The 27,726-nt window shown below is 31.0% G+C and overlaps 2 protein-coding genes across 2 annotated transcripts in view; one reads left to right on the forward strand and one right to left on the reverse strand.

Annotated features, from left to right (window-relative positions):
- LOC142319866 (uncharacterized) overlaps positions 1-22,365 on the forward strand; it is a 90,572-nt gene extending 68,207 nt beyond the window's left edge. The window contains exons 7-8 of the mRNA XM_075357540.1: positions 4,458-4,803; positions 22,168-22,365. The gene's annotated coding sequence lies outside the window, so the exon portion shown is untranslated. The remainder of the gene's footprint in view (positions 1-4,457; positions 4,804-22,167) is intronic.
- The window catches only part of LOC142319867 (uncharacterized), a 43,498-nt gene that overhangs the window by 1,855 nt on the left and 13,917 nt on the right, over positions 1-27,726 (reverse strand). Inside the window, exons 4-7 of the mRNA XM_075357541.1 lie at positions 25,835-26,042; positions 24,023-24,268; positions 23,727-23,918; positions 6,963-6,978 (exon numbers count right to left, since the gene is read on the reverse strand). Of these exons, the coding sequence (XP_075213656.1) occupies positions 6,963-6,978; positions 23,727-23,918; positions 24,023-24,268; positions 25,835-26,042 (662 nt within the window). The remainder of the gene's footprint in view (positions 1-6,962; positions 6,979-23,726; positions 23,919-24,022; positions 24,269-25,834; positions 26,043-27,726) is intronic.

Below are 27,726 nucleotides of genomic sequence, written 5' to 3' on the forward strand. Positions count from 1 at the left end.
GACCACGGCAGTAGATGCTCGTATTCCCGGAAATTTATTTAGTTACACCTTTGTATTTCGTTAATTTTGTAGTTTTTTCATTTGTTTCAGATTTGGCAATTATTCTCTGTTGAAAAAAGAAATATATATATATATAAAAAAGAATTTTACTACTATTTAAAATTTTAATGATATATTATAATTTATATCTAAGATATATTTTAATAATGATAATAACTAATATATATGTTATATAGTTACAAAACCACATTTAAAATTTTCAGTGTTTACACTTTTGCATTTTCTAACAGTTTACCATCTTGTACATGCACCGTAAATATCATACGATTTAAAACCAGACAGATCCCTAAAAAATCATGTATAAAATCGCCGGTTTGTTGCAAAACCAGATAACTTTCCAGTTAACCTTAAATCACAGATGATATCGAATGGCTCGAACCCTTGTTGAGGTCAACAAGTGTAATTAATTGAGCTGAAAGTTGCAAGCTGTATTCTTAGTGTCCACCAGTGGCGGCTCGTAGCTAAAATTAGCGGGGTTGCTGCTCCAGAAAATTTTTTTCTGGGCCTTTTCAAGACCATGGTAAAGTTTTCTGTAAAATAAAAGAACCGATAAAAAATGAATCAAATATAATAACTGGAAGCAGGATAATCTAATTCTACATTTTTATCACATTCAAGAATATGGTATACTGTTTTTAAGCACAATGTGCTTAAATAGTCTGTTTAGCCGAATAAATAATAAAATGTTAAATAAAACAATAACTTAAAATCACTATATTCCAGTGGTGCTTAATTTAAATTTCTATGTACTCAGAAACAAAAACATAATTAGTTTATACTAATTACTTTCTCATTTGCCCTTCGAGCCTGTTTTTGTACAGATTTGGCAATCAAAGAGCCCTTGCTTTCCGCCATCTTCTGATCGCACAGGTCCTCTTAAGCGTACAGGTCCATACAAAAAGATCTTTGTATCTTTTTCGTAAACTGGGGTATGACTACCGACATTAAGCTTCCACAGTGCCGCCAGTGGTGTTCACGTTTTGATATAAAAAGTATTGGAATTATAGATGTATGAAGTATTAGAATGTGGTTATTTTAATAATAATAGTTAATAATTGAACTGGAGTATTATTCTGAAGTAGTTATTTAAAGGAAAAAGCTTAAAAACGAAACACTATGGAAACGAAATATGAAAAAAAGACAAAGCTGTTTGTGATTTTAGGATTTTATCTTTTTAAAAAGGTGTAGACCTACAGTTAAGAAATCAGTTTTACAACATTAATTTTTATTGCCGAAACAATCTTAACGCAGGATTTTACTGTTAGATGCATAGCCTAATTTTAGCAACTTTCTCGTGTAGGCCTATGCTATTATTTTTTATGTTTGGTTATTCTCTATAAGGCTTCTAGTGCTGTACAATTCCATATTCCTTTGTTATTCATATTGATAAACGTTTGATTTAACAATAAATTTTCAGTTTATTAAATATGCCTACATGTTTTATATTTTTCTAAAGGTTTTGCAAATGAATAAAGCCCAACGTTTTTTCACAAATAGGGAGCTCCCGGAATGCCCACAAGAATAACTTACCATCATAAAAAACAGAGTTATGAGTGCAACAAAATTACATGAAACTGAGACAAGATAATTTTATTGTAAAATATGCATAAGCCAGTATTCCAAACAAAAAAAAAATACCGTACTGTTATTTACAAAAAAGGAGCTTGTTCCTTGTCCACAAATATTTTAATTTTAAAGTTCGTAAGAGAGAAAAGGATTAAATATGCCAGAAGACCTTTCTTGATACACCATTGTTATCAAAAAATAGTGTTACTAATGTTATTTACATTATAATAATGCTTCATAATAAATAAAGAATGACGGTCAAAGAAAGTTTTTTCGTCATATTTTTAGAACGCGGTTCAACATTGGTTTTAGTAGGCCATGGGTTGACGAATTTTCAACCCGTATTTCTTTGAAGGAAAGAGTAAAACGTGTGAAAAATATATCATATTAAAGCGACTTCTTGTAGGAAAAGACGGTCATCGACTGAAATACAGACTTTTACTATATATAGTCCTACAATCATTGACGCTACTCAAGGACAAGAAGATAAGGCATATAAACTTTGAGGCGTTACCGCATGGTACGCTAAATACCTTCAAGGGAGTAGTTGTGTGAAGGGATTTGTTGAACAGCACAGAAGATGAAATTGTAGAGGAACTCTTACGGACAAGCAGTTGTTGCAACTCGTTGACTGAACACACGATGCAACAGAGAAGTATGAGAAAAATAAAAGCTGGTTTTCATTAAGATGTTTACCCATTCATAACTATTGCAGTGTTTTGGATATCAGAAATTCGAACATACAGAGAACATACGTGATGCACTAGGATCTGCCCTTGTGGTTACCCATTATATCCAGATGACCCATGCAGGGATCCCCCGGTTTGTATCCACCACCGTGGGCATCACTCTGCGAGATCGCGAAACTGTACAATTTATAAGAAGGAATTCGCAATCCAAGAGATAAAGGCTGTTTAAAACGACAACTACATCGAAGCTATAAAAGTCACCGAATGTTGCGTTGTATGCTCAAGTTGTTGCAGCTCCTGCAGATTACTTCAAACTAAAAGTCGCAATCTCTGAACTGGCACCAGGTCTAGCGAACATGGTGAAACGTATCATCAATGACAATTGAAATTGTCCTTTGTAGAAATTGTTCCAAAACCAACACATCAAAAAAGCAGATGTCACCAAAGTTGTTCCAGACCTGAGAATGAGCTCTCGACCGGTCAAAATGGAAGGAAAGTAAACTAAACAGCACAACCCGATTAAACATAATGTACCGACGGTAAAAGTTGAAATGGAGAAAATCCCCACTCAGGGAATCAGGAAAGAAGACGACGTGATGATGAAGAAAGAGTGATGGACAAACATCAATGGAGCCCCGGAAAGGTTGGTGGCCTCTAAAAGTAAGAGCGAGCTTTTTAGCTGCCCCATGCAATGCTTACCGCACCATCTTGCTCACTGGCTCAGTATCATCTAATGCTGGCAGTAAAGTATCCTCCAATGTATATTACCAAGATGGATGGGAAGATTCCATTTCAGAAGGCTCAGACAGCCTGGAACACTCTGGAATCAGAGGTGGAGTCCAGCAGCAGGATGGAGAAAAGAAGCAAATAAGGACTGCCTAAAGGTAAATCTAGGCAGTAGATGTGCGTTTAATAAGTTTTATAAGTTCTGATTAATTTCACGAAAGGATGAGTTCTTAATAAAAGGACTTTAAAGTAGTTTTTCAAATTTTAAATTTCTTTATAAATGAAATATTTGTTTTACTGGCAAGAGCTCCTTATACCCTCAACATATCGTGTTTTATGTTATATGACAATTTCTATTTTTGAGTAATCTGACAAGACAATTTCTTGTGACTAGGTGGCTAGTAATTTTAACAGGAACGGAAAGAATTTTTTTATGTTCTTTTTTTTTTGGGGGAAAACGTAATGACCACGGCAGTCAATGCCCGTTTTTCCAGAAAAAAAGTTATTTAGTTACACTTTTGTATTTCTTTAATTTTCTAGATTTATTTTTTTTCAGATTTGGCAAATTATTCTCCGTTGAAAATATGTATGTATAAAATAGAATTTTACCTTATTTAAAATTATAAATATACATACTATAATATATATCTAAAATATATTTTGATAATGATTATAACTAATATATATATATATATTAGTTATAATCATTATCTATATAGTATAACTATATATTATCTATATATAGTATAACTAATATATACATCATCTAGTTTCAAAACCACATGCAACCAAAATTTTTAGTTTTTATATTTTTGCATTTTCTAATAGTTTATCATCTTGTACATGCACCATGAATGTCATTCGATTTAAGACCAGACAGATCCTTAAAAACATCATGTATGAAGTCTCCGGTTTGTTGCAAAACCAGATAACTTTCCAGTTAACCTTGAATCACAGGTGATACCACGTGGCTCAAACCCTTGTTGAAGTTATGTAATTAATTGAGCTGAAAGTTGCCGTCTGTATTCTTAGAGTCCGCCAGTAGTGGTTCGTAGCTAAAATTCTTGGAGATGCTGCTTTAGAAAAGTTTTCTGTAAAATAAAAGAATCGAAATAAAAATGAATCAAATATAAATAGCTGGAAGCAGGATAATAATCTAATTCTACATTTTTATCACATTCAAGTATATGTTACATGGTTTTTAAGCACACTATGCTTAAAATTGTAGTCGGTTTAGCCGAATAATAATAAAATGTCAATACAGATAATATTTTTTTAGTATAATAACTTAAAATGTTAAAAACACTATAACGCTTAAAAACACTATAGTCCAATGGTGCTTAATTAAAATTTCTATGTACACAGAAACAAATACATAATTATTTTATACTAATTGTCTTCTCTTTCCCCTTCTAGCCTGTTTTTGTACAGATTTGGCAATCAAAGAGTCCTTGCTTTCCGCCATCTTCTGAAACAACTGAACAACTTTCATATTCCTTCCATCAACCAAACTAGAAAACGAAACAAACAAGGGACATTCCATACACATGCGGAGTAAAAAAAATTACCTTCTACCAGCACGCCAGGGTCGGCATTGCAGGAGCGACAGTGCTCTCTCCCCTTGGCGCATGAGCACAACAGCCAAACACCACTCCGCTGAAACTGTGAAGCGTACAGTTCCATAAAAAGATCTTTGTATCTTTTTCATAAACTGGTGGATGGCTACTGATATTAAGCTTCCATTGGTTTACAACACGTTTTGGTATAATAAGTATTATAATTTGTGGTTATTTTAATAATAATAGTTAATAATTGGACTAGAATATTATTCTGAAGTTGTTATTTAACGTAAAAAGCTTACAAACCAAGACTATGGAAAAAAGACAAAGCTGTTTGTGATTTATTAGGATTTCTTCTTTTTAAATAGGTGTAGACCTAAAGTTAAGAAAGCAGTTCTATAACATTATTTTTTATAACCGAAACAATCTTCACACAGGTTATTTAGTGTTAGATGCATTTTTGTAATTTGCTTGTGCAGGCCTATGCTATTACTTTTTATGTTTGGTTATTCTCTATAAGGCTTCTAGTGCTGTACAATTTAATATTCCTTTGTTATTCATATTGAGAAATGTCTGATTTAGCAATAAATGTTCAGTTTATAAAATATGCCTACATGTTTTATACTTTTCTACAGGTTTTGCAAATGACTAAAGCCCACGGTTTTCTCACAAATATGAAGCTCCCGGAATGCCCAGAAGAATAACTTACCATCATAAAAAACAGACTTACGAGTGCAACAAAATTACATGAAACTGGCAATATAATTTTATTGTAAAATATACAAAAGCCAATATTCCAAGAAAAAATCGTACTGTTAACACAAAAGGAATTTGTTCCTTGTCCACAAAATGTTTTACTTTTAAAGTCCCTAAGAGAGAAAAAGTTCAAGTATGCCAGAAGGCCTTTCTTGATACACTATTGTAATCAAAAAATAGTGTTACTAATGTTATTTACATTATAATAATGCTTCATAATTATGAAACATATAATAATGAAACTATAATAATGTTTCATAATAATTAAAGAATGACGGTCAAAGAAATTTTTTTCGTCATATTTTAATAACACAGTTCAACATTGGTTTTAGTAGGCCACGGGTTGACGAATTTTCAACCTGTATTTCTTTGAAGGAAAAAAAAGCGACTTCTTATAGTTAAAGATATTCATCGACTGAAATACAAAGTTTTTTACTATGGATTGAAAGAAGAAAGGGAGAATCTTTTAACTATTTCTTTTGGTTGACAAAAAAATGATTCGAGACCATTATACAAATACAATTTCACAATTTTAGTTGGCAGATCTAAAAGCAAACAAACAAAAGAAAATGTCTTCATCTATGAATAGAATGAAGCCAATTATAATAAAGGATCTAACGAATTATCAGCATTGTACCACTGCTTAACAAAACTTCAAATTCCAGAATGTATTTGTGAAATTCGCTTTGCCTGTGATTGTTGGTTGGCAAAGGAAGTACACAACCGTGGTTGGAATGTTTGTAAGGTTTCCGAATTTTGCTCCCAAAATATGAAACAATTACTACTAGTTTTCCCTATAGTTGGCCACTCGTTTCTGCCTGCAGACAGAGTTTTCGGTCGCATTGAAAATTGAATTAAAGCTAAGAATGTTATATTGTTAACCATGCGTTGTACGATGTTGTTTTTTCAGATTTTGGAACTGTAGTCTCATTAAAAGATATATTTGATTGGAAGAGTATTGTCCAAACAGTAATTGAACCTCTCGGGAAGTGGGATTTTAGATTTAACCCTTCAAGAAGATTAAAATTCAAAAGTACAAGAAAGGTAATAAAATACTAATATGCGGGGAGGTCAATTTCCGTAATGACTTTAGAAAATTAAAAGTTAAAGTTAAAGTTAAAATTAAAATTAAAGTTCGCAAAGTATTTGCAAACTTAGGAAAGTCATTAAAGATGTTCCTCAGCCAAATATGATTGCAAAGGGAAGATGGCAATTTCTAAAAATAAAATTAATGATGTGTAGAAATTACTATCAAACCATTTCGGGTAAACATGGAGAAATTTAACATTTTATAAGGAATTACTTGATGGTGCGTTAGAAACGGCAATAGAAAATGAGGCATCCATCTGTGAACCATATGAAGAAAAGAGAAAGTTCCAAATATACTTGTATAGAAGTTTATTGCAATGGACATTTTTACCAAAATATTTAATTTATTTGAGGTTTTAAATAGGTGGTAATTAAAATTGTTTGTGTTCTAGTAAAAAAAAATATATACACCATACGATAAAACATTATAAAAAAGTAATATTAAATTACCAAATAAATATAAAATAAATTACAGAAATATTAAATACATAAATATTAAATTACAATTTCAACTTACCTTGTTTTAATCCAGTCTGCAAAGAATAAAATATTGAAAAAAATATAAAGTAATTACACGTCTCTATTCACTGTTACTCATTGTGTTTATAATGTCTTTTCAGTTAATTTTCAGTACTTTATAAATGATGAAATCATGTCTTCTACTGTCAAAATTTTATAATGGATGTGAATGTTTACTTTTTTAATAATTTTTAAATGATTGCTATGAAACAGAATTTATAATAATTTTATTGTTACTTTAATTTTTAACTTTGTATTCTTAATTTTTTTTATTATTTTAATTTAATTTATAGTGTACAGTTTTGTACTTGTGTTCGCATTAAGTACTTAGAACTTGTCCTTCATGATTGCAGCTTTGGTTAATGATGTAGTCCAGATACTGAAAACTTTGAACTAGATCAGTTACCGAAGAAATATTAAAATGGTTATTTTTTAAATAAAAAAAGAAAAGCTTAAAATATTGATTTGGATAAATTTTTTTTGGTTGCCGTAGACATTTTTCTTGATAAAGAACATCAGAGAAACTATTTAATCTCTCTATTTTAAACACATTCACTTGATCTTTGGATATAAGAACTGATTTGATGCATTTCTCAAATATTCCCTACCAAGTGCTAGTCGTTTCATTTCGGTATACCTCCTGTATCCTACATGTCTAACAATTTGTTTTACATATTCCAAAAGTTGCCTAACTGCACAATTTTTCTCTTGTACCTGTCCCTCCAATATCAAAGCGACTATTCTTATTCCAGTCTAAGTTATCGAATACCTTTTCTAGGCAGTGCCGGATTTACCTTGGACGAGGCCCCAAGCAAATCGATATTTTTGAGGCCCCCTCCCCCTATGAGGCCCCCCGGAAGTTCCAATTGCCTATTAACCTACAAAATTTCATTTGATAAACATATAGGTTATGATAACAGAAATAATCAGACACAACCTGATACATTTTTTAATGAATTTTATTGACCTTAATTTTTCGTTGAATTTTTAAATAGTATGATTCGAATACTTACCTTGTATCTTTGACTCATGCAACGAAACAAGTTGCTTCAAGAATCTCTGCCGGTTTAGACAAAGACGAACAAAACGTTTGACCAAGGCGCCCTCTTTTTGTTACAGATGGAAATGACGCGCGGGGAAAAAATGGTTTGCATGACAAACCAATTTTAAAATATACTGTCATAATCTATGCTATAAATATAAATGAAGCTTTTACATAATTGAAGACAGCAATTACAATTATACATAAGTTATAAAAGTAATACATAAAGTATTATAAATATATTCTTTATTTTTTATTAATTTTACTTTTATTTTTCAAAATTTTTTACTTCGAGGCCCCTGTCAAAGTGAGGGCTCAAGCAGCTGCTTGTTTTGTTTATGATAAATCCGTCACTGTTTCTAGGTCTATAAATGCCAAGTATGTTTGTTTGTTTTCTTTAATCTTCCTTCTTTTAACCATATTTTTCCAAATGCTTCTCTCTTCATCAATTTACTGCAACTCCTCTTCATTTGTTACTTTATCCACCAATCTGATTTTTAATATTCTCCTGTAGCACCACATTTCAAAAGCTTCTAATCTTTTCTTGTCAGGTACTCCGATCGTCCAAGTTTCACTTCCATATAAAGCTATGCTTTAAACATATACTTTCAAAAATGTTTTCCTGACGTTTAAATTACTTTTTGATGTAAACAAATTATATTTCTGACTGAAGACTTGTTTCACCTGTGCTATTCGGCATTTTATATCGCTCCTGCTTCGTCCATCTTTAGTAATTCTACTTCCCAAATAACAAAATTCTTCTACTTCCGTAATCTTTTCTCTTCCTATTTTTACATTCAGTGGTTCATCTTCATTATTTCTACTACATTTCATTACTTTCCTTTTATTCTTGTTTATTTTCACGCGGTAGTTCTTGCGTAGGACATCATCCATGGCGTTCAGTTTCTTCTAAATCTTTTTTACTCTCAGCTAGAATTACTATTCCATCAGCAAATCGTAGCATCTTTATCTTTTCACCTTGTACTGCTACTCCGGATCTAAATTGTTCTTTAACATCATTAACTGCTACTTCTATGTACAGATTAAAAGTAGTAGCGGGGATAGGGAACATCCTTGTCAGCCTCCATTTTTTATTACGGCTTCTTTCTTATGTTCTTCAATTATTACTGTTGCTGTTTGGTTCCTGTAAATTTTAACAATTGTTCTTCTATCACTGTATTTGTACCCTAATTTTTTTTAAAATGCTGAACATTTTATTCCAGTCTAACTTATCGAATACCTTTTCTAGGTATTCTAGGCCAAGTATGTTTGTTTGTTTTACATTAATCTTCCTTCTACTATTAATCTGAGCGTTAAAATTGCTTCCTTTGTCCTATACTTTTCCTAAGTAATAATGTAGTTAAAAGAAGAGACAGACTTATAGGCCACATATTAAGGGATCCTAGAATAGTCCCTTTAATACTGAAGGGACAGGAAGAAGGAAAAAATTGTGCAGGCAGGCAAATTTTGGAATATGTAAAACAAATTGTTAGGGATGTAAGATGTACGGGGGTCACCGAAATGAAACGACTACCCGTAGACAGGAAATCTTGGAGAGCTGCATCAAACTAGTCAAATGACTGAAGACAAAAAAAAATAAAAATAATTACCACTCAACCATATGATACTGAATCAAGTTAGTTTTATCAAAATTAATTAAACAATTTTTTTTTTAATCGGTGCAGGACTGAATTGATCATAGAAGTTAATTTCTTTAGAAAACATTTGATCGCATCAGATTATAATACATTTTCGAGAAATATATATATCAGTCTTATTTATATATATATATGATAACTTCTCGGTTGGATGTTAAAATAACAGGAAACAAAATATTCAGATTCCAGATAAGTCACTACGCAAATAATAGAAATAAATATATAAGTAAGCAGATGAAATATTTAGATAACAAATATTCCATTTTATACTTTTTCAGATAAAACAACCACTTTACAATATTATGATATTACTTAAAATACAAAACAATAATACAACGTTTCGCCTTCAATGCAAAGCTTTATCAAGTGCAACTACAAAAAAATAAAATTTTACTTTAAAAAGAAACAAAATAATAATAAAACATACAGTTTGGATGTTCATTTCTTATCTTAGTTGATTTTATTTTTGTAAAGTGGTTGCTTTTACATGAAGAATTATAATATGGAATATTTGTTATCTAAATATTTTATCTCCTTATTTGTATTAATTTCATTTCTTTTATTTGCGTAGTGACTTTTTTGGGATGTGAATATTTTGTGTTCCCGTTATATTTATACGAGGTGTGTGAGAAAAGTAATGAGATTGGTAATACTGTGAGCGATCTGGCAACACTGTGTCTACCGGTCTGTTCATCCCTTCCACATGCACAGTACGAGTTTCAACTCCATTCAGCCAACACATTATTTTTGACAGCGGCATCAGTGAAGTTGTGTTTTTGTTGTGTGTTACGAAAATGGAGCATCAGAATTTAGAGCCAACGTTGTGCAATCAAGTTTTGTGTTAACTTGGGGAATCCGCAAGTGAGACCTTTGAAAAGTTGAAACAGGCCTACGGGGAACATTGCTTATCAAAAGCACAAGTTTTTCATCGGCACAAATCATTTTTGGAAGGCCGAGAACACGTTGAAGATCAACCTCGGTTAGGGAGACCTTCAACTTCAAAATCTGACGAAACCGTTGAACGTGTGAGGGTTCTTGTAAGATCAGACCGTCGTTTAACAATAAGAATGATGAGTGAGCAGTTAAATTTAAACACTTTCACCGTACATCAAATTTTGGCAGACGATTTGGACACGCGAAAGGTTTGTGCGAAATCGGTGCCGAAAAACCTCACAACGGAACAGAGGGACAAACGAAGAACCCTGTGCGTTGGTCTTCTTGAGAGGATCGACAATGACCAAGAATTCTTCAATCGTATGATCACAGGTGATGAATCCTGGATATTTGAGTTCGATCCTGAAACAAAGCGGCAAAGCGAAGAGTGTCACACTCCGACCGAAAAAATGTCGAATGAGCAAATCAAAGATCAAAACCATGCTGATTTGCTTTTTTGACAGTAGGGGTATCGTGCATAAAGAATTTGTTCCTCCAGGACAAACTGTCAACCAAGTGTTTTACAAAGGTGTCCTTGAAAAGCTCAGGAAAAGAGTGATTCGCGTGAGACCAGACATTGCAAACAAGTGGATGCTTGATCATGACAATGCCCCGTGTCACACGGCCATTTCCATCACGGAATTTTTTACCTCAAAACGCATTCTTACGGTTTCTCAACCCCCCTATTGACCTGATTTGAGTCCTTGTGACTTTTCCTTTTCCCGAAATTGAAATGTGTCTTAAAAGGATGTCATTTTGGAACTTTGGAGAACATTCAAAAGACTGTGACCGACCAGTTAAAAGCCTACCAGTTGAAGCCTTCCAGCGCTGCTACCAGGAGTGGAAATAACGATTCCGCCGGTGTATAGCTGCCCAAAGGATCTACTTTGAAGGGATTATATTGTTGATTGAAAAAAATAAAAACTTTGGTAAGTAAAAAGTCAGTCTCATTACTTTTCTCACACACCTCGTATGTCAGCCAAAAATTAGACTCTTTTTCTTGATTTCTCAAAAAATTTAAACTAATGACAAACATACAAAACTGATGCTAATTAGTTATAGAAAAGGGGAAAACTTCTTTTTACAACTTACATATTATGCGGAGTCGCTGAAATGTAGTGCACAGTCGCTCATAAATCGCAAATGAAAAGATATAGTCAGTTGAAATGAATATGCCATAAAATTAAATTTTATTTGCTAAAAAGCATTTTTCCACTATTCAGCTATCTAATTCTTCCAATGATAAATCAGTTTTCTCATTCTACCAATGAAGAATGCTAGTGGTCTTTCCATGATTCAAGGTCTCGTTGTTTCCTTTAGTTCATCATCAGAGATGAAATGAATTAACCTATTCTATTTAATTAATTACACAAAACAAGTGAAAATCCTAGAACGTCAGATTTGGAATAAGGAGGAAGTGGAATAAATTAAAATTTCATCTTCACAAGAGCTTTAACGGTTATCCTTGATGTGTATGGCCTTACATTACCGTGGTGCAGAATTATCTACTACGTGGATTATCGTATACGTCTCCTAAGGTAACGTCTCTATCTATAGCTCAAAATTTACAGTCGAACCGACTTCGTAATAGGTCAGGTACAAGTGTTTGAAATTCCAGAACACTGTCAAGGATTTTTTTTTGCAGAAGGCTGTGTTTTGAATTATTAGAATTATTTGATTATGGCGAATCACAGTGCCGGTATTCCATGATCTACCATATTTTTTTCCGGGTCGAAATGATGCACTTGAGTTTTCCTTCACAAATTGAAAAGGAAGTCAGGTTAAAATTTTGTAAGTTGTTCACAATATTCCTTTTGTTGTTGTTTGTCTTTTTTTCTATTAGTTTGCGTGGCACCCAACGTCAACAGATTTTACGGTAGAGCAGTTGTGCAGTAATGTGTCTTAACTTGTTATCAGACATGTCTAACTGGGTGGTGATGCGACGTTCATTTTGAGTCGATTAATTCACTTCCTTTTGGTACTTCTCATCAGTCACAGAAACTGATTGACCTCTGCGAAGTTCGTATCCTTAATATTCGTTTACCAGCTTCTAATGTACAAAATTTTATTGCCTGCATAGTACTTCAATCAACAGTATCATCATCATAAACGACTTTTAGACGATTATGAATGTCATTAGCGTTCACTTTTTCCGCTTTTGGTTTTCTTTAATTTAATTTAATTCCGCTTTTTCCACTAATTTAATTATTGCACGCGTTAACATTGAAGTTGTGTTTGACTCCGTAGCAATGACAACTGACCGAAAATGAGAATGTATGAGTCGACAAGCTTTTGGAATGATAGTACGTAGTAGAGAATGAAACTACAAAAGTAGTAGTACCTGTCGCTATGTGCGACGTTTTGTTCTTCCGTTACGTCCCAGTATGCATTACACTTTAGTCACCTCTCGTATTTTTAATAATCATTCTAAATGAGAAAATATTTAAACAAAAAATCCTCAAAAAATAGCAAAAGAACTTTGAATTAAAATTTCAAAAACATTTCCAACAAAACACTTTCGAGAATTTAAGGGTTCTTTTAGAAGTTAGTTGAAAAATAGTACATTTTGCAACGAGCCTATAATGATAGCTATTAATGCATGCACTAGTGTGTCGTAAACTTTGCAAGAGTGTGCATTAATGACCATTATAGAGAGTTATATTCTTTCTACGGCTGAGAAAGTATTGGGATTATTGATTTAAATCAATGATAGAATATATAGTTTACGGAATATTTTTTTTAATTTTTCAAAAAAATACATTTTTCTGCATTAGGATATTAGTCATAATTTCTGCCTTTTCTTTAATATCGATCGGTGTTAAATACATTTCTTCCTCAGAATCTGACAAAAAAAAAAAAAAAAAAAAAAAACATAAACCGTGTAATATAGATAGTTACTTATTGGTGTACTTTCAAATTAACCTCTACTTTCTAACTACTAAATCGGTTAAAAATCAAAGTAAAAAAAGTAGCTGATACATTAAACAATACCCCTTCTTATTAATCCATGGTTGAAAAGAGTAGGCTTTTGATTGGTTGAACACCTGTATCATAATGAAAATCTATTTCATAATGATCCTCATTATGATATAGGTTAAAACAAAATTCAAAATTATAATATAGCCGTAGAAAAAAATTTCTGTTAAAATTTTTTGAGTTGGTTTACCAAGCCTCACAAAAAAAGGATAATTAGTAGCATAATAAAATTCTCTAGAAATGATTAAGTCTCATTTATACCGTATGTAACACCCTAAAAACCGGTATGAATCGTTTTTAACTTGCAAATAAAAGATTATTTTTATTATTTAGTGAAAACCTTCTTAAATATTAATTTCAATTGCCATTAAATAAGAAGTTATTCAACAGGATTTTCAATCTTGACTGCTATCGAATAATTTTACTAAATCCCAACATAAATTTTAGGAAAACTAAGAAAATAAAATAAATGTATTCATAAAATTGATACATATGTCGTCAAAATAAAAAATAATAAACGAAAAAGATACGAGTATAAATAGATATAATATAATATTTTTAAGAAATATTTTACCGCAGTTCATCATGTAAACGTTAATTCTCTTTTGAAATACTGATAATAAGAATGAAAATAATATTATAAATCAACATAAATATAGAAATGAACGTGGATTCGTTTTGTTCTCTACAACAAATGACGTAATTTGGTTCTCATTGCGAATACTCAACTTAGTGTTTATAATTAATGACAATAATAGTAATAATATCACAGGTCAAAAAAAAAAAAAAAATTATATTGGAACTGAGATAAAAGTAAGTAAATAAAATGTACTTTTTATGCTGAATCTTAAAATGAAATCAGTTTTTTCATCACCCTCAGATTTTTAGTTATGACCCTTTAAAATATTGAGAAAATTCTTAAATAATAGAATACAAAAATAATAATTATAATTACAATTAAAATTCACACCTTTATTTTGTAGACATTTACGTTTATTTTAATTTCTTTTTTCTTATTTTCCTTTTGTGTTCAAAGAAGTCTTTTCTTTTTATCATCCAGCAAGTCACTCATAGATTCATCCCATCTGCCTTGATAACGTTATTCCATCTGCAATATATCTTGGCGGAACCTGTTTCCTTGTTCGTTGCTGATGTCATCCAAGTTTAAAGGGAAAAGTCCAAATGAGAATGTAAAAAATGAATTTTCAATGACATTCTGCGGCCTAAATTTGCATTTTCTAAAAGGCAAATGCTCTTTTTTCCTTTTAACCACTGGGTTAGTTTAACGTAGCACTTGATGCATGTTACGAGTGGAGCTCAGGATTTATCTTGGTCTCCCAAGGGACAGTCAAAATAATGTTTATAAGCAGTTTTCAGCAGATTGGATACTGGTTTTCACTGACTTTTCGTAGTGAATTCTCCGCAAACGTAACAAAAAATATTTGGAGAATTTTTACAAGCTCGATTTTTATTAATTTTAAATTCAAAATGTTTTAATGCATGAAAGTAAACTGAAATATTAGAGGAATACTTAATTATAGAAAAATTTAAGATTTAATTTATAAATACTTAGTTACTTATTGTTTCACCATGGAATGCAATAAAACACAGCGAAAAACACACGCGCGCACCCAGGTTACTACATTCTGTTGCTACAATGCAATAATATTTATAATCTAAATTTTCTATTGGTGTTTAACTAGTATGAACAAATTACTTGACTGAAAATCTGGTTCATTTTTAAAATTATGAAACTTTTCCCTAAAAAATTTTTATTGGAATATTATTTATAAACATTTAGTTTATTAGAACTATTAATACTAATCAATTAAACGATTAATACTTCACAATAAATAAAATTAGGGGAAAAATCAGCATCCAGGACGCACATTCCCAGAATACTGAGATATGTATTTAAATCCAGTTCATTTGATAAACCTAATTTAACTTATCACTTTTAAAGTAATCATTTATCATGAAAATAATTTTTACTGCATACCTGTGTTATCAGGAATACTTGGTGTAGTTGGTCGGTCGAGAAGCTGGAAATTTTCGTATAAACTGTAGTTTCCTCATAATATAAACTTCTGTGTTGTTTAGTTACACCAAAACCAGATTTTTTAGTCAGTTACTTTCTTATGGTATTTCATTCAGTTGTCTCTAATGTTTACCCACTTCTTCATAAGTAGTTGTCCTGGTAAAATATCTAATGTATAGTTTCTGAATTTTATTTTTAAATTAGCTGCTTTTAATTTTAAACCGTTAATATTATGCCAGTGAATTTCATTTTTTTCAGGTACCTAGCAAATGGAAGTATTTTTTCAGATCTCCAGTCTAAAGAGTTTAAAGTTTTCAGATCTCCAAACGTTATACGAAGCGTTTGTAAAAATATGTGGTTACTACTACATTAAATACATATACCACTTCCAAAAGCCAATGATTGGATGAATATAACACGTGATTTTGAAAGGATCGCTAAATTTTTCTAATTGTATAGGAGCTGTTGATGGCAGCACATCAAAATTACCAAGCCACTGGAGAGTGGTTCAATGGATTTTATTTATAAGTGTTATTTATTATTGTTCTTTTGTTTTAATGACTGTATCAGTTACAGATTGTAATCTAATTTTATTGAACGGTTGTTTACGGGAAGGATTGTGAATCAAGCGTATTTTAGAACAATATGTAATGGAACAACCTGCGACAAAACACACTGAATATACCTTCTCCTTCGGCTCTGTCAGGTAAAAAAGAGAATGTGTCATAGGTTCTTGTAGCTGATGATGCTTTCACATTACACGGACATTTACTTCGACCATAGTCAGTAGAAAATTAGTCCGATCAAAAAGAATTTCCAATTACCAGTTAACCAGAGCAAGACGTTTTGTAGAATATTTATTTAGAATAATGAGAAATAAAGGAAAATATTTCACCGGCCGTTAAATGTCTGTGTAGATTTTGTGACCCGTTTTGATAAGGCTTATTACTTAAAATTCATATATAAATAAACTAGATAGAAATGGGTCAATACCACCATAGATTTGGATTCAGAAATAGCAGAACTTCCACCATCACATGCAGTACAAGGTGGTTTGAACGCGAACAAAATCAGAAAAATCTTTGCTGAATATTTCATTTCTAAAGCTGGAAAAACGTTTGTGATAGGATCGATTTTTTTAATATATTATAGATAATCTTAAATAATAAATAGTAAACATCTTACATACCACACGAAAAAATGTTCCCAAATAATAATTTGTATTAATTTGTAGTTAAATATAACAGTAAAATTATTCATATTTATATATATATATGTTACACGTCATTTTTTTTCTGCGTCGGTCACCGTTTCATAATCATCTTTAATCTCCCGACATATTCCTTCCATGCTTCCAATTTGTCATCTGTCTTTGTAATTTTCACTTGCTTTATCCCACAGGACCGCTCTTTATTGCACGAGTATTATTAATAATTCAGAGGTAACATTAATTTTAAACTCATTAAATTGACTTTCATATTTTGGACTACCTTTTTCATAATATGACTCCCCACTACATAACAGTCTCGTTTTGGTACTGGGGTTAAACTGATGGAATCTTTTCATAATTAATCGGCCATAGTTTGGACAGGAAATAAATGTCAAATTGTTTGTTGTGTTTTGATATTGTATAATCTGAAGAGCCGATGAATTTAAAGAAGTATTTTTTTAAATTAAGGGTTCTTTAAACAAAAAGAAAAAATTGTAAATGTTAATTGAAAAACAAAATTTTCCAATGCACACTAATAAATTATTTCATTTTATACTGATTTTTTGTTTTTGGATTGGTTTACTTAAAACTTAATTTCTTTTTATTAACGTTAACACATATTACCGATTAACATAATTATGTTAATATTGATCAAATAATATTCAAATTAAAATAACTTCGTGATTATTTTTTTCTTTTTTATTTGTGCGTAGCTTTGAAGAATGATTTTGAAAACGAATGAAAAGAATGAAGAAAACGATTTTGAATATTTAGAATGCTTATCTTATGATGGATTCTTGGGCTGATCCTGTTTTTTTTATCCTTTTTTTATCACAGCATTTCATTTCAACTGCATTATTCACTTTCAGTAGTTGTGAGACGTAAATACCTTTTGAATTTATATTTTTGAAGTAGGTATGGAATCAGTAACAATAAATGGGTTTCATTATAGTTTTTTTTAATCATAAGTTACTCTTATTTAAATCTCACCCCTGTATTGTTTTTGGATATTAAAAAGCCTGTTTTTTGATAATAAAAAATTTTTAAATTTTCATTTTGACATTATTGTATTTTAATTACGTCGTATATAATTTTACAGCTAAATATTTACTTTAATTTTTTGTATTTTGTTTTGTAATTTTGTAGTTTGTTAGTAAAATGTTTCATTCTATTGATTTTATCCCTTAGATGTATTAGATTGTGTAAACATATTTATCTGCGAACTATTTTTGATTTTGATGATGTAAAGATCTTTTATAATTATGTTTCCTATTCAAGTAAACTTGAAATGAGTTTTAACTCATTTCAAATCCTGCACGTTTGCAAACACTGGGATAACCTGCATAATTATTAGAAAAAAAATTAACAGTTAGCAGTTGTTCTATGTAATTTCTTTCACCATCAATGACTTGCATTGCGATAATTGGTGGTATTTGTATCGCCATCAAGTATCAAGTATTTCTGGAAGGATTCTCGTCCCTATCATGCTACACAACACGAATTGAGCGAAGGATTCCACCTGGTGCCTTGCAGTTTCCCTGTGTTTTTTTATTACATAATTTCAGCAACATCCCACAAAGTTCAACGGTTTGAGTATGAGCACAATTTTTTGGATCAACAAAATGATATCAATGATTCACAGTGGTGAAACCGTTTCGATTACAGTGCATCGTTTTGATGCGCACATTAGAAATCCGAATACATTATGGTCCTGAAATTAACCTTCTTTTTAAAGGTATTTAGCATTTTAATCGATCTCTAGCGACTTTCATAACGAAACACTTGCCGTTTTCCCGGCAAATGCTACTGAAAACCCATTATTGTCGGTAGATGAGACCACCATGATTTTTGCACCTCAAGAGCAGCATTTCATCGATTTCGACAACCATACTGTTTCCCCTAATTCTATCTATCCTGTGCTGTTCAATATAGGTAACACACACTTCTCTAATGAAATTATACCAGTCGATTACTGTATTAGGATCCATACCTGATTCAGCAACAACACTTGTTACACCCAATTGTGTAGAAAATGTATAATGGCAATGAACTGAGGTTCGAATATTTCAGCCATGTACTGACACGCATATTGTACTGGCTTTCAACAGACAAGTACAACGCCAAACAATAAGTCAAGACCTATGTCATGACCTGTTTCATGGTAGAATGCCACGTACTTGCAGATTTAATGGGGACCGATATTCAGTGGACTATGTAAAAATTGATTAATGCTTTTCACGATGATTTCCAAAGTTAGGCTATACCTTAATCGTTTATATATTTATTTATTTTTATCTTTTTTCTGTCAATTTTCTATTTCGGCAACAAGGATAGAAGACCTGGCTTTATCCTGCAGACAATGTCATTAGTAGGATTCTCCTTCTTTTTTTTTGTTTCTGATAAACGTCATCGTAAATAGACGTAATTTGGTATACAAGTATTATTTGTGATGACGTTTATTATTGGTAGGTAGAGAATGATTCAATTTTTTTTTTTTTGAAAGACATATTTATCCCTATTTATCTCGGTAACCAAATCTTATTTGTTACATGACCATCACTTAAATTTTAATTTATTAATGCTGATACGTCATAAATATACGAGAGTAGCATATGTATCTTTAAGAATTGAATAAAAATTATAAATGTTTTTGAAAATATTTAGAAAAATATAAATATATGTAAATCATTAAAAAAACGTAAAAAAATTAAATTTACTATTTTAATAAAAATACAGTTTAGTAAGAAACTGTACCAATTATTGTGGAGGCCAAAAAAATTGTAATATCCAGCAGAATTTGCAAAAATGGGATCAACAGATTGCTATATTTAACGGATTGTTTCATGTTGCGATGCTTAGTGGCTGCCTGAAGACACTCACTAAAGCTTTTTTTACAAAAGATATTACTGAAATAATACTAGTGTATAATCGTTCATCGCTAACGAACCAACCATATAACATAAGAGTGGGTATTCTAGAGGTTTACTAGGTTGTCGGCTGATGCCTTCCTTGTTGCATGCTCCCTTTAGTCTTCATAAAGATAGCGAAACCGCAACAGAAAGCATTCAGCGATCTCCGCTTCAACAATTGTGAGGTGTGACAAATGTACAGCATGATTTTCGTCGAAGTACCCCAGTTTTACACTACTTGCTCAGAGAATTCGTTGTTGGCACCAACAGTTTCATGAGACAGGCTACATGAAGAGAAGTCCACAGGTGACCTCGTGTGTCGGACAATATCTCGTCGTGTCAGCGGAGAAGATTCTCTGCTGATTGCTCATGTGACTGACATTCCTCGTATGACTGTCTGGCATGTTTTGCGATGCTGTATTTTATTCAAATTATACAGGATTCAATTGGTACAAGCCTCTTCAGAAATAATAAACAACGGCGTATGAATTAATGTGAATTCATGAAGAAGGACTTTGTTTATGTCTCTTCTTCAAGCAACTGTGGATGAACTGCGATATCGCATAATAACAGCAAACGCTACAGTGAAACCAGACATGATTGCTTGAGTGTGGGACGAGTTTTAACTATGTGTGAACGTGCTGTTTGTCCGAAGGGGGCCATATGTATTGAGCATTTATGAAAATCGTAAGTAAAATTTTATATTTAAATATGTATGTTATCATTCACTGTAAGGTTATATGTTCATTTGTTTAAAAATAGAGCCTTTTGAAATCGGATGAATCTTTTTTTTTATGAGATGTAAAATAAAATGATGTAAGGAGTGTTCGTACAACCAATAAGACTTCTGATATATTTTGTAAGTGTGATACGTTACTTCTTATCGCCTCAGCTACGAAAGCACTCGAGGAATAGAGAAGGGATATATTGTGAAGGAAAAGAGGAATAGAGAAGGGATATATTGTGCAGGAAAAAAGAGCGTATAGTGACTTTGATAACAGCTGGCACACAACATAGTGTCATCGTATGACGTAGTGCTATTTATTAAGCTTTGTGCATATTATATTTCATTTAAACTTTAACCGGGAGGTAAGCAGAAAACATACCATTACTTTATCCTGTAAACGTCAATTATCAATGTACAGTAATCGTGGTATACCGTTCGCTATATATTCATCAGTATCATGTATAGTATAGTATAACATTCTTAAGCATTGCTATAGTTTTAAATACAATATGTAATCTTACATACAGTTCTGTAATGTAAGAAACGTTCCTATAGTCTTCAAAAGGCATCATTAATTAATTTGGATTTCTTAAGTACTATTTACATATATATTTATTTGCAACACAGTTTAATATTATTTAATAAATCTCAAATTTTAATATCAGTTATTACATGTTGTCCAATCGAGAAAGTACAGATTTAAAATTTTATAATGTAAGATAAGAATTAGTTTGACGCACGCAGTCAGAGATGGTAGTGCAGTTTTCAGATCTGTAAAAGATTATCTGTTGGTATGGGCTTTACTTAAACTATATATTTTTGTGTTGTAAGAAATATTTGTTCAGAAATACTGCAAACTTCCACTGTTCTATTTTTTTTTAAGGATGAAACTTTAATTCGATATTTAATTTGGCTTTAAATCTGCTAGGACTTTATAAGGTACACTGTCCAAAATTATAGATACCAATAATACAAATTATTATTATACCGAATGAGCCAGTGCCATAATAGAGTGAGATATACGCTTGGTCATATCTGATTGGTAAGCTCTAACTAAACTGAACCGCTGCTCTTTTCCTGTTCAATGGCTACAAAATTCTACTGATTAAGACCAGGGCCACTAATCCCTCCCCTCTCCCAAAAAGAAATGATCATTATCATTTTTGAAGTTCACATAAAATTACTTAATAAATGTAGATTGAAAAATACACCCTATATTAGTTTTGGAATAATATGAATTGATAAGTGAATTTTGAAACAGCAAAAAATTTACAGCTTTTTTGTAGTCCATGTTTAGAGGTTATGTAATTTGGGACAACGCACATTCATGCTGCACTGCTAATTGTTATGAATTATGCTCCATGCTGAATGTTGTATATTATTACTGATTTTAATATATTTATTTTTTCATTAAAACTTACATTAGCTAATGGATACCCGCTTATAACTACAATTGACTTTTTGTGGAAGCGTGGATGGAATTCAAACATAGAACTTTTGAAACTCCACAGAGGTCAGGAATGTGCAAAATTTATCAAAAACATTTCTTTAAAATTAATATGTTATTTATTTATATTTATAAATAATTTTTATGTATTTTACAAATTGACATTGTCCATTCCAGATGAAACCAAATAATGTGCATTACTTGAATATACTTATATTCATTAATTTTCATGCATTTGATACAGTTTTTTCATTTTGTTGCAGATTTATTGGTATCTTTTAAACTTTTATCGAGTTCTGCAAGCATATCTGTTATATTTTTTTCATACAATGAAGGAAGGTTGCACATTGGATTCAGTTTCATTATTTCAGTATGATTCTTATGATTTTCTAAGCATTCTCTTTTAAGTACTAGAATATAAAAATAAACACTGTTTGTATTATAGTTAATAAATTGTTTTAATTTTATTTTTTAACATCTTTCTCACTTAATAAAATTCCCTCTCAGATGTTTCTTTCAGAAGTTAAAAAGTATATGTATTTATCTGCATTACTAAGAAGTTAAATCTGTCAGAGGTTTTAAGAATGATATTTACAACTGTTTATACGGCTTATTGAAATGGATCTAAACTTACTTTAGAATAATAATATCTATTGTCTAACAAATACTTGCTTTTAATTATTAAATATTAAAATTTATATCAATTTTTTTCCTTGTATAAAGTAAAGGAAGTATTGTGATCACGAAAAATTTTGGTTTTCCTATTTCAATGCAAATATCATTTCGACCATCCCTGAATCCATTTTGACTAGCTTCGGCGTGACGTTTGTACGTACGTATGCATGTACGTATGTATTTCACAACTCAAAAAAGATTAGCCATAGGATGTTGAAATTTTGGATTTAGGATTGTTGTAATATCTAATAGTGCACTTCCCTTTTGATTGCAATCGACTGTATCAAAAGCGTCCAAAAAAGCCCAAAATTAAAAAAAAAATGGATTTTGGACCTTTTCTCAATTGCAGTAATAAGTCCTCATTGAAAGTTTTTCAACGATATATCATAAGTGGTACTTATTTTCATTGGTTCAAAAGTTATAGCCTAATAAAATTTTAATTCTTGAAGTATTAGACCTTACAAGGGGAAGGCACATCAGTTTGAATCTGACTTCATCTCTTCTTTTTTCTTAATTTATTTTAACATTTTTTTTTAAATTTATTTATATTGATTTATTAATAATTATTATCTCAGATTGCAAAAAATACTTTTTCAATAAATAATAATTCAATAATAGCATTTTTGTACTTTTAATTAAAAAAAAAATGTGTACATGTAATTTAATAGGCGTACAAGAAAGTATGTAGTGCCCAAATTAGATTTTTGTTATTAAAAAATTCATAAAATATTTTCAATTTTAAGAATAATATTTTATGAAACATTCTGTACTTTTAGTTTAAAATAAGTATATAAGTAGCAAAAAATTAATTTACTTAATATAAGAGTGAGTAGAAAATTATCTGCACTTTCCCCATAACCACTTTCAAGGTTGTCATACTCCCTTGTGAGCATGCTTGCTTAGAATTGGTAATGTAATGGTAATGTTGAAAAATTTTCCTAGTGCCTTTTGTATGTAAAAAAAAGAACAATAAAAGCTGTCGTAAGTCATCACCTCCAAATAAAGTTTACCTTGTTAAAAATGATTAATTTAAACTTTTTGGCTATTTTGTTCAGAACTATTTGACAAGTTAGATAAATTTTGTATTTTAATGTTAATTTTATTTAAAAGTAAAATATTAATTTGAGAATCTGCTATTAATACTTACTTTGGGATGTATTGCTGCATAACTGAAATGGCCCATTTGGTGATAATTCACAAATGAAAGGTAATTTTTTATTACATTTTACCAATTGCCACTTTTGTTGTGAGTTGAGAACAACACAGTCCTCATCACCATTTTTAGAGTGTGGTTCTCCTGGTGCCCATGCTCTATACATTGAACATGCCAGTACCTCTCCTATTAATAAAGAAACAAACTTTTATTTTGAAAATTATTAACATGAAGAGTGGAATTATGTTATACATTAATCTTATAAAATTTAATTAATTAGTTTTACATACCTGATGAAGAGATGAACGTGCCTTCATTTTCTATATCATTTAGTCCTATATAAGCTTGCATATTTTTCTTATATTCATCAAAACTCATCATTAATGTAGCAAGTTGCCTTGTTTTTTGTTCTGTTATTGTGGAAGCCAATAATCCACCATCTTCTAAACAAGCAATTTCTGCTTGAGTGTAATTCATTTTTTCAAAATGAAATGTGAAAATACCTATTCCTGGTATGCAGCTAACATTTATACTGGCTGCAAAAACCGTGAAAAGAATATGTTTATTTCTTATTTGAGTTTTAAAATTAAAAATATTCTAATAACAAACATAAGATCTATTACGATCGTGCGGTCCTCACGGATAAGGCAGTGACCCACAATCGTCCAGATTGTTGTAACTAAAAATCAGGATAAACTAAACATCATCTGGATCATCAACGTGACGATACCACTGGCCTCTAAGATCCTGAAGAAACATGCCGAGAAACTGTAAAAGTACAGGGATTTGACGGATTAGGTCAGGGAGGTCTGCACCCAGGAGAGATTATAATAGTACCTATCGTCATCGGCGCATTGGGAGATTTTCTGCACTCGCTTCACAAGTCGCGCAAGCTATTGGCGTTCTTCCTGTCAGTGCAGAAAACCGTGATTTAGATACGTGCGCATTGATGAGGAAGTAAATAACCTCTGAACTTGGTAGATGATGAATCTGGAGCTCTGATGCGTGCCATGTTGTGGTTGCTGCATATGAATCTGTATGATATTAAATTTTCTCAGTTATGCAGCAGTTTTTCATTACTTCAGAGAATGAATGAGGATGATATGTATGAGTGTAAGTGAAGTGTATTCTTGTAGTCTCAGGTCGACCATTTTGGGATGTATGGTTAATTGAAACCCAACCACCAAAGTACACTGGTATCCACGATCTAATATTCAAATCCATATTAAAGTAACTGCCTTTACTAGGACTTGAATGCTGGAACTCTCGACTTCCAAATCACCTGATTTGTGAAGACGCATTCACCATTATACCAACTCGGTGGGTTAGGGGTAAGAGACCTAACAATCTTTAACATTACTGGTTTTTTTAATGGTCTGGAACATTGAACAGTTTTGGAATAGTATGGTGTGAATGGTTACAATATTTAAATTTTTACTTTTATTAACCAATTTGATGAATATTAGAGGCTGCACTTTTACAGTATCTAGTGTTGATCCTCCTATTAACTGAAATATGAGGTTAACTCTTAACTCCCAAACTTAGTTGATCTAGATAAAAACAATTTCTCATTGAAACTTTCACTAGTATATATTGTATTATTAAAAGATAATTAAATCAGGGCCTAGTTAATAACAATTACTGTATAGTCTTCAGAAGCAGGCTTTTAAAAAGAAATCAGTGTCTTGAGTCGATATTACTGGACAAAAAAAAGCAACCATTACCTCATTAAATAAGTGTTATTTATTTAAAAATTAAAATGAATATTTACATAAGCAGTAAATTGTATGAATTTTTTAAATTTGTTTCCTTTTTTATTTAAATATAAAATAAATTATCCTTGAGAGTAGAACAATAAAGAAAAAAGAAAGATTCTAACAATTCTACTGCTTAGGTAGAATTCATGTTTATTTAATAAATTGGATAACAAGACTGGTTTTTAAAAACTGGATATTTTTTATGGAAATACGAGTATATATGTATAGTACTGAGAGGTTAAGGATTTCAGTCTGATAATTATACTATGCATAGTATGAAATATATGTAAATTAAAGTAATATTATTATCATAAATGCTAATATCATAAATAATGTTATATTTACGAATTGGGTGAGCATAAAGGCTGTAGTAATAATAAGCAGATGGTGGTTGTAATGCTAATGTAGATTCAAATTCAGGACAGTCAAATACTTGACATGTAGGTTCTTGTTCTTCATTACTGGCTTGTTTATTACCTTTAAAAAGAAAATAATTTTCTTGGTGTAGAATACTGCTTTTTAATAAAAACATAGTATACATAATTAATTTATCCTTAGATCATTTGCTGACTGATAAAAATCAGTACATGGTGGAGATTATTAATTTTATCCCTATTTATCTCGGTAACCAAATCTTATTTGTTACATGACCATCACTTAAATTTTAATTTATTAATGCTGATACGTCATAAATATACGAGAGTAGCATATGTATCTTTAAGAATTGAATAAAAATTATAAATGTTTTTGAAAATATTTAGAAAAATATAAATATATGTAAATCATTAAAAAAACGTAAAAAAATTAAATTTACTATTTTAATAAAAATACAGTTTAGTAAGAAACTGTACCAATTATTGTGGAGGCCAAAAAAATTGTAATATCCAGCAGAATTTGCAAAAATGGGATCAACAGATTTCTATATTTAACGGATTGTTTCATGTTGCGATGCTTAGTGGCTGCCTGAAGACACACTAAAGCTTTTTTTACAAAAGATATTACTGAAATAAACACTAGTGTATAATCGTTCATCGCTAACGAACCAACCATATAACATAAGAGTGGGTATTCTAGAGGTTTACTAGGTTGTCGGCTGATGCCTCCCTTGTTGCATGCTCCCTTTAGTCTTCATAAAGATAGCGAAACCGCAACGATTTTATTGTAAAGTTTATTTTTCTTTGTAAAAATTTATAGGAGAATAACAACAACAAAAAACTATAGCATTCACAAAAAGTAAAACCAACTTTATTAAAATGCTAATACAAAATCCAGATAAATAATTTTTTTTCAAATTGAAGTGTATTCCATCTTGTTTTTTAGTGCTGAGATGATTCACAACTCACTCCCAAAAACAGCAGAGCCATTCTCAAAAAAAGGCATCCCCATGCAGGCATATTAGTGAGAAGTGAATTGTTTGCCATAACTTTCTTGTATATTTGCTTACTGTATATTGCTGCTCATCAGCATGACAAGGCAAGTCCACCTAAATGTAATTGATAAAACAGCCATGCTGTGAAACCTTCACTTTATTCACTACAGTGACTGACTGTACAGTGAACATTATTACTCTCAGAAAAAAGCAAAAATTACCGTTGTATTACGTATATAACATTGAGACATTGGACCATATAATAAAAATAAAAAGTTAATATTCCATTTTCTGTTGGGAAACATTGTATATAATACACTGTTCCAAATCATGAGGGGATGAAGAGTACATAATAAAGTCATATGTAATAAATTAATATAAACTGCACACAAACATATTAAAACAAATAACACAAGCTTGCGATAGTTGTTTTTTTAGTTTTTGATAATTGATTTTTATGCAATTTTTAGTGCTGAATTTGAAAATAACCTTCATTTTTTTCATCACATCAGGATTTTTTGCATATTACAAATTTTGAAATCTGTAAAGTGAAAAATTGCTAAAATGATGATAAAATAAAATATAATAAAACTTTATTTTTTATAATAAATTAATATTGCATTCTTACAACTAAACAGTTGAGTGGTCTGAAAAATTGTCAGGGGAGGGGTGAATCATTGACCCTTTAATTTCTAATAAAATTTTTACAAAATAAACCTAATTTTCATTGTAGTGCATTTTTAAATTAATTTATATTTATTTATTTAATTAATTTCTATGAGGTATGTCATACCTTTGGAAACCACTGCCCCTCTTCATCCACCCATAATGATGAAGTATGTAAAATAGTTACAGTTTTATTCCACGT

The sequence above is a fragment of the Lycorma delicatula genome, chromosome 2, assembly GCF_047948215.1.
Source record: "Lycorma delicatula isolate Av1 chromosome 2, ASM4794821v1, whole genome shotgun sequence".
In the NCBI taxonomy this organism is placed as follows: domain Eukaryota; kingdom Metazoa; phylum Arthropoda; class Insecta; order Hemiptera; family Fulgoridae; genus Lycorma; species Lycorma delicatula.